General features: G+C 43.5%; 1 protein-coding gene across 1 annotated transcript in view; it reads right to left on the bottom strand.

The window, feature by feature from the left end:
• Positions 1–1806: 1806 nt before the first annotated feature.
• The window catches only part of LOC308289571 (melatonin receptor type 1B-B), a gene marked incomplete at both ends in the record, with an annotated part of 67994 nt that continues 53650 nt past the window's right edge, over positions 1807–16150 (bottom strand). The window contains 2 exons of the mRNA XM_080731303.1: positions 1807–2562; positions 2669–2787. Coding sequence (XP_080587429.1) covers positions 1807–2562; positions 2669–2787 — 875 coding nt within the window. The remainder of the gene's footprint in view (positions 2563–2668; positions 2788–16150) is intronic.

Raw genomic sequence — 16150 nt, 5'->3', positions numbered from 1 at the left:
GAGGCATTAATCAATTTGTGGTACACTAACCTATTTCGGTCATTAAAAAAGGCATGAGAAAATAGATGGAGTTCTTTTTGGTCAAAATGAAGGACACAGTAATCAACATTGTACACCACTGTACAGTATATACCCTTATGAGAATTTGGCGAGCCAAATACTTTATAGCAGGGATCTTCAACTTTTTCAGGCCAAGGACCCCTTATTTGGGAGAGAGATGAAGACCTTTTCATAGATTCCATATAGTTTCATTGTTTGACAACACAATCATCAGTGTATTTTGGATTCATGTCAATTTGTGTTTTCAGATATTTAACCACTTGAACGGTCAATACTTAATAAACTTGACCTTTCACTCCGTACTTAGTCTGCTCTTTTTACCCTCTAAACCAAAGCTCTTTGCAGAAAATAGCTGATCTAAAAGCTCACAACGCTTCGCAGCGTGAGGCGTTGTGAGCTTGTAGATCTGCTATTTTTGGCTAAAGTTCTCCGAATATGGACGCTAGGGTTCAAGTGGTTATTATAAAAAAGGGGAAAAGAAAGTTTCTATCACACAAATATTTGGAGGACCCCCTGTAGTAACTCTGAGGACCCCCCAGGGGTCTCGGACCCCCTGTTGAAGACCCCTACTTTACAGTACAGTACAGAAAAACCATGAGGATAATGAAAGTGACGAAGTACTTTCAGAGCAACAACATGAGATCCATGGTGTAAAAATATAAGCAAATAAACTCTTGGTGCCTCCGCTTTCAAATGTATATTGCCCAAGCAGCAGAGGAGGCAGGCACCCTGAGGTGTACATAATATATGATACATAATAAGTTAGAGAATATACACTTTATGAATGGCACTCTTCAAAATTGTGAATAAAGTCAAACAATCTCAATCGCCACAATTTTCACTTTTCTATATTCCCCCCCCCCCCCCCCCCCCTCCTCGATCCCTATTCCCCCCCCCCCTCTCTTTCTCTCTCTCTCTCTCTCTCTCTCTCTCTCTCTCTCTCTCTACACAGTAAAATCCTCTATTAATTTAAGTCTCAGAGATTACACACATTGAAACAAATTGGTTCCATGTGGGCACTCTCAGAGAACATTTTACTGTGTGTTTCATTCACTCCCGCCGTCTCTCTCTCTCTCTCTCTCTCTCTCTCTCTCTCTCTCTCTCTCTCTCTCTCTCTCTCTGTGATCCACATTACAGCCAGAGTTCAATGAGGCTTCGGCACAGTGGAGCTGAGTAGTCACTGAGTAAGATTGAGTACAGACAGCACTCCACTGCTGAAACAAGGCTGGGAGGCCGACGGGGTGCTGTGTGAATGATGAGGAATATCAAGGAGTACTGTGTGTGTGTGTGTGTGTGTGTGTGTGTGTGTGTGTGTGTGTGTGTGTGTGTGTGTGTGTGTGTGTGTGTGTGTGTGTGTGTGTGTGTCTGTGTCTGTGTCTGTGTGCCTGTGTGTGTGCTAGGGCATTACCGACTTGTGATTTTTTTGCAAGTGGACTCGACTCTGTAAAAAGTTGAGTTGAAGTAGACTTTATTGTTTGATGACGTCATCACATTGACGGTGAGAACGGAGGACAAACCTGGAAATGGATTAACCTTGTTTTTTCTTTTTTTTTCTTTTTATTGAAAAAAGAATTTGTTCAACTTTCAACTTTCCCTGGTGGGAGTCGACTTGTCGACTTTTTGGTTAATGCCCTAGCGTGTACGTGTGTGTGTGTGTGTGTTTGTGTGTGTGTGTGTGTGTGTGTGTGTGTGTGTGTGTGTGTGTGTGTGTGTGTGTGTGTGTGTGTGTGTGTCAGTCAGGGTCCATCACAAAGTCTCTCCTTCTCCGTTCACCTGGTCGTTGTTGTTGATTCCTGGCGACGGCTTGCTCTTCATGGCCTCTGTCCCGCCCCGCGACGTCTCCTGGAAGAAGCGGCGGGGCATCCATATGGACGTGACAATCCGCTTGTACTCCTTGCGGAAGTTCTGGTTCAGCAGGCCATAAATGATGGCATTAAGGCAACTGTTGAAGTACGCCATGAAGTAACTGACCACAAAGAGCCACTCGGGAAGGCGTGGCACCACCGCCTCTGGGTTGATGGCCACTGCCAGGCCAATGAAGTTGAGTGGCGCCCAGCAAATGGCGAACAACACAAACACCACAAACATGGTGATGAAGTTCCTCAGGTCGCTGGGCTTGATGCGCGGCCGCATCTCTGACTTTACTTTGCGCCTCACCTGGATCACTAGGATCCAAATGCGCAGGTAGCAGAAGGTGACCACGGCGATGGGCACAAAAAAGTGAATGACCACGACCGTGATGGTGTACGACGTGCTCACAGCCTGGTCGAAAGTGCACGAGTAGATGCGCGGGTCGTACTGGAGCGAGCCCACAAAGAAGTTGGGCACTATGGCCACCACAGTCAGGACCCAGATGAGTGCCACCAGCAGCAGTGTGTTGCGGAAACTGTACAGCTTGTCGTAGGCGAAGCTGTGGCAGATGTAACAGTAACGGTTGATGGCGATGCCGGTGATGTTGAATATGGAACCGATGACACTCAGGCCCATCAAGAAGCCACTGACCTGAGACAGAGGCAAAGAAAGAAAGAAAGAAAGAAAGAAAGAAATAGGTCAAACTAAATTGATCACAGCATGGGTAATAGATACAGTAAGAAATACAGTTACTCACCTTGCACTGGGTTTCACCGAGGGACCACCCGTCATGGAAGATGGCATACAGCACCAATGGGTAAGGGTAGAATGCCACTACCAGGTCAGCAAATGCCAGGCTCACCACAAACACGTTTCCTTTACAGAGAGAAAAAGAGAAACAGAAAAAGACTTAAAGATCTGATTTACGGGGCGCCCGCTGGTCTACTGGTCCAGGCACATAACATTTAGGCATTGCCACATAGGCATGGATGCCTGGCGGCGTCGCAGGTTCGGTTCCCGATCCTGACGACCTTTGCCACATGTCACTCCCCATCTCTCCCCCCATTTCCTGTCAGTCAACTGTCCTATCAATAAAGGCATAAAAAAGCCCAAAAAACGAATAAATAAATAAAAAGAAGATATGATTTACTGTATATAGTATGCACAATAAAAAATGTAATTGTGGTGTTCACAATTGAAAAGACAGACCTGTGTGTGTGTGTGTGTGTGTGTGTGTGTGTGTGTGTGTGTGTGTGTGTGTGTGTGTGTGTGTGTGTGTGTGTGTGTGTGTGTGTGTGTGTGTGTGTGTGTGTGTGTGTGTGTGTGTGTGTGTGTGCGCGTGCATTTAAAAAGTGCCCTACATGTGTATGCCTAAGGGGTTGGGCTCCATAGCTATAGCATACATAAAATGAAAAGTGTGACCACCTTGAATGAAATGACAGCTGCCATGTTTATGCATGCCCAGACCTTAAGTGCAGACAAGCCTCCTTAATGATGCCTACCAATCCTTCAAGCAGACACAACACACACACTTGCTAACCTTGTGCAGTGCTCTCCGTGCAAGTGCTTTAGGGGCTTGTAGATAGGCCATTTTCACTATATTTTAAATAGGTATTAAGTATGAACTTAATAATGGAGGTCTATTCCCAGAAATGTAGTGGCGTCCAATGTACAACATTTGTCTTTGAAATGTAACAGAGTAAAAGTCATACGTATCCAAAAAGTGCAGATACTCAAACAATTTACCTAAAGGACGACTTCACACATTTTCAAACAATCTTCATATAATTGGTCCTCACAAATGCTATTATATGGTGCCATTTTTTTCTACTAGTTCAGAACAGTGGGTTGCACAGAGGCCTGGAACTTCATCATTTTAGGGGCAAGGCCACTTGGCCTTTGGTGTTGTCCATTTTTTGAGGGCACAAAGACCAAATGCCTGGACAGGAAGGCCATCAAATAAAACAAGATTTTAGTCCATTGAAATAATTTGTTGAATTTAAAGGTTTAATAGGGATAACCTAATCTGCAGTGAAATGGATACACGATGGTATTTACAATCATCTGATCCATGCTCAGCCCTGCACCAATCAAAGTCACTGGATTGGTTTAAAGATGGTTACTCGGGGTAGTTAAGATTTCAGAATCTCAACAAAAAAAACACTGGTGTCTACACGACAAGAAAGAGACACTGGTGTCTACTGTCTACGTGTAGATAAGAGAGAGACAGAGGAGAAAGTGGTACGGTCAGCTGGGGAGGGACAGCGAATACACTTTCCGGCACCGGCACCTGCCGCGGCATCGCCAGAAGTGCCGACAACAGCTGCGGTAATGATTCCTTTGCCGTGGCAATTATACCTACTCCATGGCATAGCCGGACAGAGCGGCAGTTGGCCGGCATGCCGCTGTTGCGGAACCTATCTCCCCCCCCCCCACGATGACCACCAGTGGACCAGCTTGTCTATTCCCACCCACCCCCACCCCCCAACACCCTGACCACTGGACCACCGAACATAAATAATGTATTACAACAAGCAGTCACATCACATTTGCTTGCTCTCTGGGGGAGCAGTGGTCCGGGGGACCACTGCTTCTGCCGGGGACCACTGGGGACCACCGACACTGCAGTGGTCCCCCGGCAGAGAGCAAGCAAACGTGATGTGACTGCTTGTTGTAATACATTATTTATGTTCGGTGGTCCGGTGGTCGTGGTGTTTGGGGGGGGGGGCATAGGAATGAGGGGCAACGGCGGCCATGGGCATCATGGCCTCCATGAAATTCCTGCCCTGGTTCATTGCCGCGGCTGTTGCCGGCACTTCTGGCGGCGCGGCGGCAGGTGCCGGTGCCAGAAAGTGTATTGGCTCTTTCTGCAGCTGGGGCATTAAGGCCACTGTGGCCTCAGCTCATGCCATTGGTTTCAGGGGAACAAGGCCAAACTGAGGGGCAACGGCGGCCATGGCCTTCATGGCCTCCATGAAATTCCTGCCCTGGTTGCAAACATCCAGTTTGTTACTCGTGCTGAGTAGTGACAGTGTGACCTGATGAAGGCAAACTGTGGCTGAAACGTTTCTGTGTTAAAGCAAACTAAACAGTTAGCATTCATAGGACATAGGACAGTTTAGGTGTATCTCCGTCCCCTGACTTTCGGCACCTCCGCGCAGCCAATCACAAGCTTCCGCTGCCTTAACCCAGTTGCCTTTTTGATACACTCGGACTGAAAGACCTGCAAAAAAACACTCTCCCCAGCTCTCCTATGAGACACAGACCGAGTAGAAAACAAATGTGACTGAGCATGACACTGGGGCAGTCATTTCGGAAGCCACTACATTAGACCACAGCTGAAATTACTTTTTCTAAAATGTGATAAAGCCACAAAAGCATGTCATAAATATCAGGCTACATTTCACTTAAACGCCAGAGCTTAACTCTGCATGTAAATAAGACTTTTTTTAATTAATGTGAGAGATCGGGATATAATTCTGTTGGTCCTCCCAAATTTAGAACTTGAATATCTCAAAAGTAGTATTTCAGCATGGCGTCATTCTATAAGCCATATCTTCAAAACTGTTGGGTCAATCTCCACAGCCAATATATCATTTTGGCTGGGAACAATCGAAACATATGGGACAAAAATTTGCAGCCAATTTACTCTGGCTGGCAGAAAGCAAAGCCAGCCTCATGACAGCTCCTATTATCTGTCGTCTCTGACCTAATTGGATGAGAAAAGGTACATGGCATCTAATTACCTCGTGAAGACTATTATCATCACGTATATTGCTACCATTTTGTCGCAACAAAGAATGAGGAATAGTAGAGTGTGCTTGCCAACATTTATTTAATTATTTGCATTAGTACTACATTTATCACATCTAGTGACAGATCATTCATTTTCATATCAACATTGGACTGACAGCAGAAAGTCCACCATTTTCTTTATTGTTGTGCCACTCTCTCACTGCAATCTTCTTAGGCTACTTTGTCCCTGTGAGAGCCCGAGAGGTCTCTGACACTTTTTTTTAGTTACTGCTGGAAAAAGATTGGTGACTCAATTACCAAGTCAAAAGCTAATAAAGGTGAGCTGATCGATTCGATCGGGTTAGGCAATGAACCACAGCCCATGTATCATAAGGCCACTTACATGGAATTTGCATTTAGATTAAACTCTGAAATGCCACTCTACCCCACTGTAGATGAATGAAGACAACTGCTGTATTTGGCACCGCTGCTCGGTCACTGGCACTGCTTTACTGTCCTCCGCTTTAGTATTACTGGTATTAAATGGTATGATAAGCTCCATATACCACTTGAATTGATTTGAGCATCACCTAAGTAGTCCCAGAGGTTGTCATTTGCAATAGGCGATTTAATGCACTTCCAAAGGAATCACTCTCCTTGTCCCTGTCCCAGAGCGGCATTTTAGTATTTACCCCTCCTTCAATGTCATTTTTCTCCCTTCTACACCAGTAAGGATGAAGCAAGCGGCGCTAAACAACCCTACCTACGGAGATGAAACTCTTATCATCATCTGACTTTTTCATTATCTCCTTTCAGTTCCTAGAAGAGTTGAAGCCCTCTTTCTAGGTCTGACTCACTTGGGTTGGCATATGAAGTCTGCTGTGTGTCACCAGTTGCTGAAATGAACTCATCAGTTATTCGCATGCATGCAAATCCTTATCCAAAACTAGTACTTGCACCGAAAACAGAGGGGTACGGTAAAGTAGGCATTGAAGTTGGCATATGCAGTCTGACACATGTCAGCAGCTGCTGAAATGAACTCATCTTGTACCAATGTGTGTGCGTGGGTGGCATGCATGCAATAACTTCATCGATACTAATATTTTCACTGAAACAGAAGGGTACAGTAGCACCATTGTGAAACATGAGCCGAGGAATAAAGACGAGGGCTGGGGAGTAAAATACAAGTCACTCATTAGCATCATGATCTAGTTGCATGCTTGATGCAGTGAGCAAACGAAAAACGAGTGAGATGGGGGGGGCACAAATGAGGCCAAGGCTTATAACTCCTGTCAGTCTGTATGGACATTCTCATACTCGCAGGACTCTAAGGATTTATCTTTTCACACTTAAACAACATGAACATTCTACATGGGTCCAAGTTTATTTGCTGTTGCAGTGTTTGTGAGTATCACTGTCTATTGCTGACAGGAAATTATCTTGGTTCCCTAGCAACGTCATTCCACAGTCAACGTCTATTACATGATGTTCTTAGAAACTGAAATTCTGTAAAAAGAAAAAGGAAAAAAGGGGTAAAAAAGAAGAGTTGATTCACCAGACATTCTACAGCCAAATAAAAAGGCTGATTCACCAGGCATTCTACAGCCAAATAAAAATGATCATAGTTAAGCTAAAGTTCAGTTCAGCTGCCTGCATGGAGCTCACTCACACTGGCAATGTTAAATCAGGATTAACAGTGATGAGATGAAGACATAAGGTTTTGCTATTAATTCAACCACATTAAATGTTGTTGAATCTGTTGAATGAGTGTTTACGCTCCCTGCCAATGCAATGAATATGCTTTATCATTAATTCCATTGGCATTGCTCTATCACACTGGCAGGCCACACTTAATCCTAGCACTTTACAACACACTGAGTGCCCATGATTAAACAATGATTTAATCACCGGTTGCCATGGAAACCAGCGTTTTTTCTGTATTTCATAGGCTCAGAGTAAAAGTAATCTGAGTAAATGTAATCTGAGTATTTCCTTATTGTTTTGCGATAGCATTTTCTTTCACTAAGAACAGAAACAGGAATTAGCCGTCAATCAAAAGTTGAACATTTGCAATAGCAGCAGCACGTCATTCTCTGTAGTGAGAGCTGTGTTGAATTGCATCTTCTACCACTTTTTCGAGTCACGTGTTCAAATACTGGATTCTGATTGGCTAAATTCCGGAGGTTATGAGAGGACAACTGCCGCAAAGTTGTGTGAGGAGATCAATGCGCCTCAGTGTACATCCGGGGACTTCAGGAGGTAGTCGGAACACCTTTCCCCCAACCAACAAATGAAGGTCGCAGCGGTCCTATGTTTACTAACGTGCGTACTATCGTCGCCGATTTATTTGGATCCAATGCAATCCGCCAACTTTAAAGCCCCTTTTCTCTGAACCTATGCCTTTCTGGAAGCGAACAGCCTCTATTTACGGCCGGAACGGTGCTTTTAACTGACGTTAGCTTAGCTGTAAGCTAGACGCATGGATTAGTATGGAGTTGGCGCCATCTGTTGGTGAGTAGAAGATGTTGTTGGTGGAACTATCTGCTGTCTCGCGGAAGTTTTATAGGCAATAATGATTGTAACTTAAGATCCTTGCAAGTTACAACTATGTGTTTTCTTTCATGTATAAGGGAAAAAGTGGTAGAAAAGCTATTTACCACTCGGGGTCGGACATTATGCTCTGATAATGTCCTGTGTTAGGGTGTTATCGGACTCGGCTTCGCCTCGTCCGATAACACCCTAACACAGGACATTATCAGAGCATAATGTCCTCTCACTCGGGGTAAATTGCTTACTTCCCTATCAAAGAATCCAATTACAATTTCAGTTCAAATGAATTCCAATCTTGTCCATCACTTATTTCCAGTGAGGAGCATTGATGAGGAAAGTGTCACTTAATTTTCATGGTATTGATTAGGAAAGTGTCAAGATGGAGTGCCATAACTCTTACTCTAGCCAAAAACACTTCATTCTTCTGACTTGGCACTCATATAGGCTACTGTAGTTTATTAGCCGGGATTGTGACTGTGGAGGATGGTTGCTCATTTGCCAACTAATCTCTAGTCATATATCTCCTAGTTTTCATCAGGGAATGCCAAGGACAGCCTTGGCATTCAGTTCCAATGGCAGGTTCCCAACTTTCTGGCTCTTAAGGCTCCCTTGAGTTTTTTTTTCTTTTTCTGTGTGTGTGTGTGTGTGTGTGTGTGTGTGTGTGTGTGTGTGTGCGTGCGTGCGTGCGTGCGTGCGTGCGTGCGTGCGTGCGTGTGTTTATTACATTTGTATTATAATTTTTTTTTAAATAAGAAAAAAGGTTTGAATCGGACTCTGACTCATGTCTTACATTTCTACATTATCAGAATTCAGTTTCCTCTCTGTCTCACTGTCTAATAAATCAAAAATTGCTGAATCATTAGCATTTTTTTTCTCCTTCCCAGCTGCTGGAGTGTCATTCATTTGTGTCTGCCAGGATCTGGGAGTCCCAGCATAATGTCTGGCCAAAGCCAGTTTGTCATTCTCAGTCTGTGATTGGCCATGCCCTCCTCTCCTTCCAAATGAGGACTGATACAAGGCTGTAGAGGGAGAGAGCACTGGCACTCTCTTTCCAAATGAAAGCTTCCAATATAGCTGGCCTTGTCTTGTCATTGGCTTGTAATGTGCAGCCAAATAAATTACCTTTTCTTTAGTTGACATCCTAGTGTGCATCTCACATAATGCAAGCAAGTTCTACTTAACTTCCTCAACTTTATTGCTCTGCTGAAGTTCCAGTAAATACGTATTATAACACAGCTTTGGCCATACTGTATATCGCTATAAGCTGTGCTTCTCATATGGGGATTGAACCCAGAATCTTGTGATTAAAAGGCTAAGGCTTTAATGACTGAGACTGTCATGTGTAGCCTTGGCCACACTCTCAAGGTTTACAACAAACAAACAATTAGGTTAATCCCTCGGTTATGGACTTGGTGGAAGTGACAGTAGAATAGATAGATAGAGCTCAGAGTGTGAGAGGAAGGGAGTATACATATTTATTTGCTGTTATAAAATACAAATGTACTGTATAGGGTTATTGCGCAGTATAATAGGCTTTCCCTCTCTTTCATTTTATCTCGTCATCTGTCCATGCGCAGAGTTCAAGATGGAATGGTAGATGTTGTGGAGTTATTTTGCTTGTAGTTTTCTTTCAGTAAACCAACCAGCCCTTTTGAGTGGCAGTGTGCCTTCAACACTTCCGCCCTCCCGATTTTACAGGTCACTCCAATGAACTGCAGCGGCGAATGAGGTATCTAGGTTTTTATATCTATGCCTCGGCATGCGTTGGCTGCAACGCTTCTGACCCAAATGTGTGACTGTACAGTATAGTCCTGGCTGCTGCACTCTAATTCCTCTCTGCTTCTCCTCTTTGGTTTGTTATTTTGCAACACTTCACCACACACATCTCACGTTCATCCACATCTCACAACACTGACTTGAACAGTCCATGAGGTGTTCATATTTTGTTTATTCATTAGTCTGGTTTAATTTGGCTTAATTGTAACATTTGTTATTATTATACCTCAACCTTGGTGTGTTATGACTGAGTATTATTGGGCTGGTTTAACAGCGATATTACTATGGGGGGGGGGGGGGGGGGGGGGAGGATCTATCCCCAAAATAGTTATGAATTTTGGGTTACATATACAGATTTGCCACAAGAGGGGATGTTGAGGAACTGTGTTTATTGAGAGTAAGGTTGGAGACCTGGCAGGGAACCAGCTAGCTCGCAGGAGCACTCCTTCAGTTGTCTCCTGTTTTTGGAGCTGTGTGAAACACAGGCTCCCTATACGTGGCTGTGTGGGTCTGTCTGTGTGTGTGTGTATGTAGCCTGAACTTCCTAAACTTCGGCACGCTACTAGTCCCACAGTTTTGCCACCACACACTCGCGCCATATGTCAAATCGACCGGCTTACTCGGGAATCGTGGGCTAGTAACTTGCTAAGAGAAAGGTTCAATAGTTTAATTGATATTAATTTATTAGTGAATTAATTTTCCCCATTGACTTATAATGGGAATCGCAAAAACTCACATTCAATTATTTGTCTCTCGCAAACCATAGGGGCTAGAGTTTCAAGACTTGGAGAGGAGGTTCATAATGATTTCAAGGATTAAATAAAAAATAATTGTGTCATTTGGCCGCATGGTGGCGCCATAACACCCCACTTTACGTTTTGGCCTGTAACTCTTGAACCGTAGGTTGGAAAATTAAAAATATTTTTTCCCTGGATTCCTTGGGTCATGACGCATCTCCCCATATAGGCCACGCCCATTTGCGCCATGATAGATTTTCCGCCATCTTGAATTTTCTCCAAAACACACTTTTTGCTCCTTTTCCTACATATTTTCTTCAAATGTCACAAAAATCGGTACACATGATCCACACACACACACACACACACACACACACACACACACACACACACACACAGCTCCACTTCACACGGGTGTGATTTTTCAAGAATGTGAAGGTGTGGGGGGGTACAGAAATAGAATAGAAGGTGGCCTGCAGCTATATCTATAGGTACTGTACATGTAGGCTTGCATTCAAAATGGAAATGCATGGGCTAGGTATGTGCAAGAAAACTTGGCAGTAGCATGACATTACATGTTCCAGGAGAATAATCCATAGTTAAAGGAGCTATAGTCAACTTTTTCATTGTAGGGCCGACACTTTGTTTATATTCCTAGTCTATAGACTAGAATGTAAACAAAGTGTCAGTCTGACAATGGCCAAAATTATTATTTTATCATTATTTTACGCTTTTTGTGGTCATTTTTGAATAGAAACACATATATGAAGCTTATTTTTTTATAAAATATTTTCGAAACATTATTTTTATTTTAGCATCCGTTTTTCAAGAAAAAGTTGACTATAGCTCCTTTAAAGGTAGGGTAAGTGATATATCTTTTGTTAAAATAAGTGTTAAATTGCGTTATAGTCTGATAGAACTAATGGCTATGGAGTGTTTAGTCGATAACATGAGTCTCCCTGCGTGTCTCTCCAGCTCTGTAATAAACAGAAAATCGAGTTTTCAGGTCAGGATACCAATTCTATCCAATCAGGAGGGAGAACTCACACAGGATACACATACAGGATAAACAAGTGAAACAAAAGAACACAAAGAAATGAGCACCCAAAATTGGAACTGGAATGCTATAAAATGCATAGCTGAAAAATGGGTACTCTTTCCTGATTGCCAAGTCCAACCCACTTGAAAATGTTTTTCTGTTTACTAAAGAACTGGAGAGATAAGGAGACCCTGGTTACTGAACAAACACTGTACTGTATGGCAATGACTACTATCACAATATAGATCTTTAACCTTTCAACAAACCCTTATTATTGTTGTTTTAACCAAAAAATATCTCTTACACTAGAGTGCCTTCACGATACAACAAACTTAACCGAGATAGTCGTAGGAGGGGTGCTGATAAATGAATATAATCTGTAGCTCTTGGATTGTTCAAGATTACATGCACTAATGTACGGTATGTAGCAATAGCATAATCACAAAATACATAACTCTAGGGGTGCCTGGTGGCTCAACCAATTGCACGGACCATATGCCCCTTGTGAAAAGCCTGAATCCTCTCTTGTATGCTGTATTCGCCAATGTACTGTAGATAAATGTAAATGAATCTAAATAGATGGACACACATGCATACAGTACGCATGCACACACCAAGCATGCACACACACCCACGCATGCACGCACGCACGCACGCACGCACGCACGCACGCACGCACGCACACACACACACACACACACACACACACACACACACACACACACATTGACTGAGTTCTGCTACTTCATTAATAAGTCAACAGTATAGTTTTCTAAAGTGTCTTTAAAGTCAAGTACACTCTAGTCAGCGCAATTCCAGTTCACCTAAACAGCAGCTTTCACCCACTGAGGCCATGGACTAGATGTTTATTCTGCTACATTTCTGTGCAGAATGCAAATTCATGCGCATGAGGTGCCGACGAATGCTACACAGGAGGACCCCTACTGTAGTCTGCCGACTGCTGTGTATGTGAATTTGAGTCTTAATGGGGAATGAGACAGCTAGCCTAAATGGCATCACCCTAGGAAAAGACTGAAACCCTGCATAATGAGTGGGGTAGCACATGTCAGCAGCACATGTCATTAGTGCTCGTTTAACAATTTTGTGCATTCATAAATCCCCAATTAGCTAATGAGCCAATTACACCCTTGAACATCATTGGGGCTCCCTACTGATTGATGAGGGTATTGTAGGACTTGGGTATGGTAATGTGCTCACCAGATACACAGTACATGTCAAGGCTATGGCTATCCACTGTAAGCTATAGCCTTCTGACCAGTTGTAGCACTTGAAGCCTGATTTAACTGCCCCAGAATCCTCTAGCAGGGCACCATAAAAGCTCAGTGCCATAAGGAGAACTCGGGGAGAGTTGATGCAAGTTGCTTGTGATCAGATCATTGCTGGCAGTGAATGGTTGGAGAAGATCTCAATAAAACACAACTTTCAGCAAGGATTTGAATTCTGATATCCAACGTTGACTCTGTAAAACTAGAAGCTATAGAATGTTTAACAGGTCTGAACGAGAAAGCAAGAGAAAGTGCTAAAGAAAAATGCACCACAACTGTGAGCTTCTTGTTGAAATTGTCAGGGCAGGTTGGCTCACAGATCAGAATGTGATTGGAAGCAGTAAGCAGAATATCAGTAAAAATATTGGTAGGCCTACCTTCTAATGCGGAGTGGAAGTCTTCATTCAAGGAAGATAAATAATACATTCTTCTCCATGGGATATGTATAGGGGTGTATTACCCATTCATGAATAGAGCCATACTGTAGGTAATTGTTTTTTCTGGGTTTTTACTCAGCCTGGCTGACTTTGCAACGTATAAGCACCCTCTCAGCTCTGTCGAAGTGAGTCTTACCAATGTAAAGGGGAGCTTCAGCGACGAGAGAGTGATACACTGAGACGAGATGGTTACCCCATGTCTTCACGCCCACATTCATCAAAGTGGCACCTCGTTAAATTTCTCCGGATGTGATCTTTACAATGTGTCACTCAGCTTGACACGTTAACAAAGAGATTGGAGTAGTACCAGTGTGCGGGTTACAAGCAGGGATGTATTGTATATTCACCAGCATGCTTCCCACTTTTTCCACTAAACTGAATATTTATATGCATCCCGTGTTGTTTTAAGTGGAATAAGTCTACCTGAAGCTGGCTGATAATAAGTGTGAAAACAATTCTTCTGGGTTATCATCTCACCTGTTTGTCAGAGGCACACAGACAAATCTGTGGCACCAGATTTTGCTGCGTACAGTTGCCACTCTTCCCCTGGGATCCACAAGCGATGGCCCCATGGATCATTCCATTTTAATTAAAGCTGCCGGCTCCAATGGCAGCACAGATTGATTCCAGATTGATAAGAACCCAGAGGAGTGATGGAATAAGAAAGAAGCAGATGTAGAGCTATGGAAAACAGAGATGGCAATGGCTGTGCGTGTGCACAGGGATGCGTGTATTTTGTGTATGCAGAGAGAGTAAGGTCCTGGGTTGGGGTGTTATTGCTTAACCAGGCGCGTTTTCAGGAATTAGATTCAAGGTAGGCCCGTGAATGGACAAGGAACTGCACGAGCAACTTTTGTTGTCGAGTTGGAGGTTTCTAGTTTGTTTTTAGTTTTTTTCAGTCAGTGTTTTTGTAATTTAGGCAAGATCAGAATACACGTGGGTAGGCGACTGCCTGTCCGCCTTAATGCTGGCTACGCCAGATATTGGAAATGTAAACTTTCAAACGGATAAACCTCTCTCTCTCTCTCTCTCTCTCTCTCTCTCTCTCTCTCTCTCTCTCTCTCCCCCTCCCTCTCTGCTTCACATTGTCTGTCTTTCTTGATTTTCATACATTGTTTCATTGAGCCATGTTCTTAGAGCACCTGCACCAAGCAGGATTGTAAGTGGTAAGAGAAAGCTGCCATAAGGCTAGTAAATCCAGGAGGCCATGATTTAGAGAGGCGACAGGTTGTCAAGTCTGGTCGGCCTATCTGGACCTCACTCTCCACAGCTCTCAGATGTGGACAGTGCATGCAATTCGCATGCACCCACACGCATGCACACAGAAAGAAAGTTGTTGGTATTCAACTAAGAAGCCAAAAAAGACTTAACTCGAAACAACCATTGAAAGAAGCATGATATGATTGCTGCTAAATTGTATGATCTGATCTGATCTTCATTCTAATCAATGATGGGAAAAGTTAGGAAAAGAGTTAGCTGGTTTGACCGACAGTTTGAGGATCCGATGGAGTGAAAAGCATTAAGGAGGTTTAATACTTTTCATCAGTTCAATAATATTTGTAAAACCCATACACAGACATAAAGGTCGGGTGTTCAATAGCACTGATTTATATTACAAAAATAATAATATGTTGAAAAATGAAGATAGCTGGTTTCTGCCCGACAGCGACGAATAGAGTGTAAGTGGTTAAAGTCCCCACCATTCCTCTCACTGATCTCAGCAAATCCTTGCCACACTTTGAATCGCTCACGGCGTCAGAATCTTCATTATAAGCGAACAATGTTCAACATCCATGACAGCTATATAGGAGATGAAAGGATCGCGTAGAGCTATAGGGAGAACAACTGACAAAGGCCTTTAAATTCTTTGCATTCTAGATCTGAAAGTATTCAACCAGATAATTAATTTGGAAGGTCACACTAACATTGTTTTCTTCAATCATGGACCTTAATGAACCCTATAGCTTCCGTATCCTGGGGGCGAACATTCTTTGAAAGTACCGGTATCTGTAGATCTGCCATTTTCATGCGAAGATATTTACAGTAGCTTAGAGGGGGAAAAGTAGGGTTCTAGAGCTTTGGGGGACTCCAGTCAACAAATTATATAGGATTTAAAGCTATACTGTGTAAGTTGCTCAACTAGTGGTCAGTAGCGGTACAGCAAACCACGGTCGCGTCTGCTTTTTTCGTCCGTTTTCCGCCGCGGACCGGGCCTTCAGACCACCGCGTCCACCTCGCCCGCCTCGCCACGCATCCGTAGAGGTCTCTCGTGTCCCTCTGCGGACCGGTGTCGGTAGGCTACAAGACCGGCGTTGGGGAGTTACAGGCTAGACTCCTAGACCAGCGTAAACAACACTGCTGTTGAAGCAAGCTACTTCCTGAAGAGACGCAAGATGCGCTGTGATTGGCCGGCAGTGTATGATCTGGGCTGTGATTGGCCGGTAGGGAGACACGTGCCGGGAAAAACAGTCCCGGTCACGGCCACAGGGGCTCAGTAGAACACATATAAAGAAAAGGCTTTTGGGGCTGAAATTAACAGAGTGGGTGTTCTAAAACTTTAGCGATTTAATAGTTAGGAAAATTTTAAGATTTGTTTTATTAAAAAAGTATTTATACTACTATTATAGGTCATCAGAAAAAAAAATCACAGGTAAAATAGTGTTTATTGTCTTGACACAA

The sequence above is a fragment of the Nannobrachium achirus genome, assembly GCF_963921795.1.
Source record: "Nannobrachium achirus genome assembly, chromosome: 8".
NCBI classification, from domain to species: Eukaryota; Metazoa; Chordata; class Actinopteri; order Myctophiformes; family Myctophidae; genus Nannobrachium; species Nannobrachium achirus.
The sequence above is the reverse complement of the archived record's forward strand: the minus strand, read 5'-3'. Positions and strand labels throughout refer to the sequence as shown.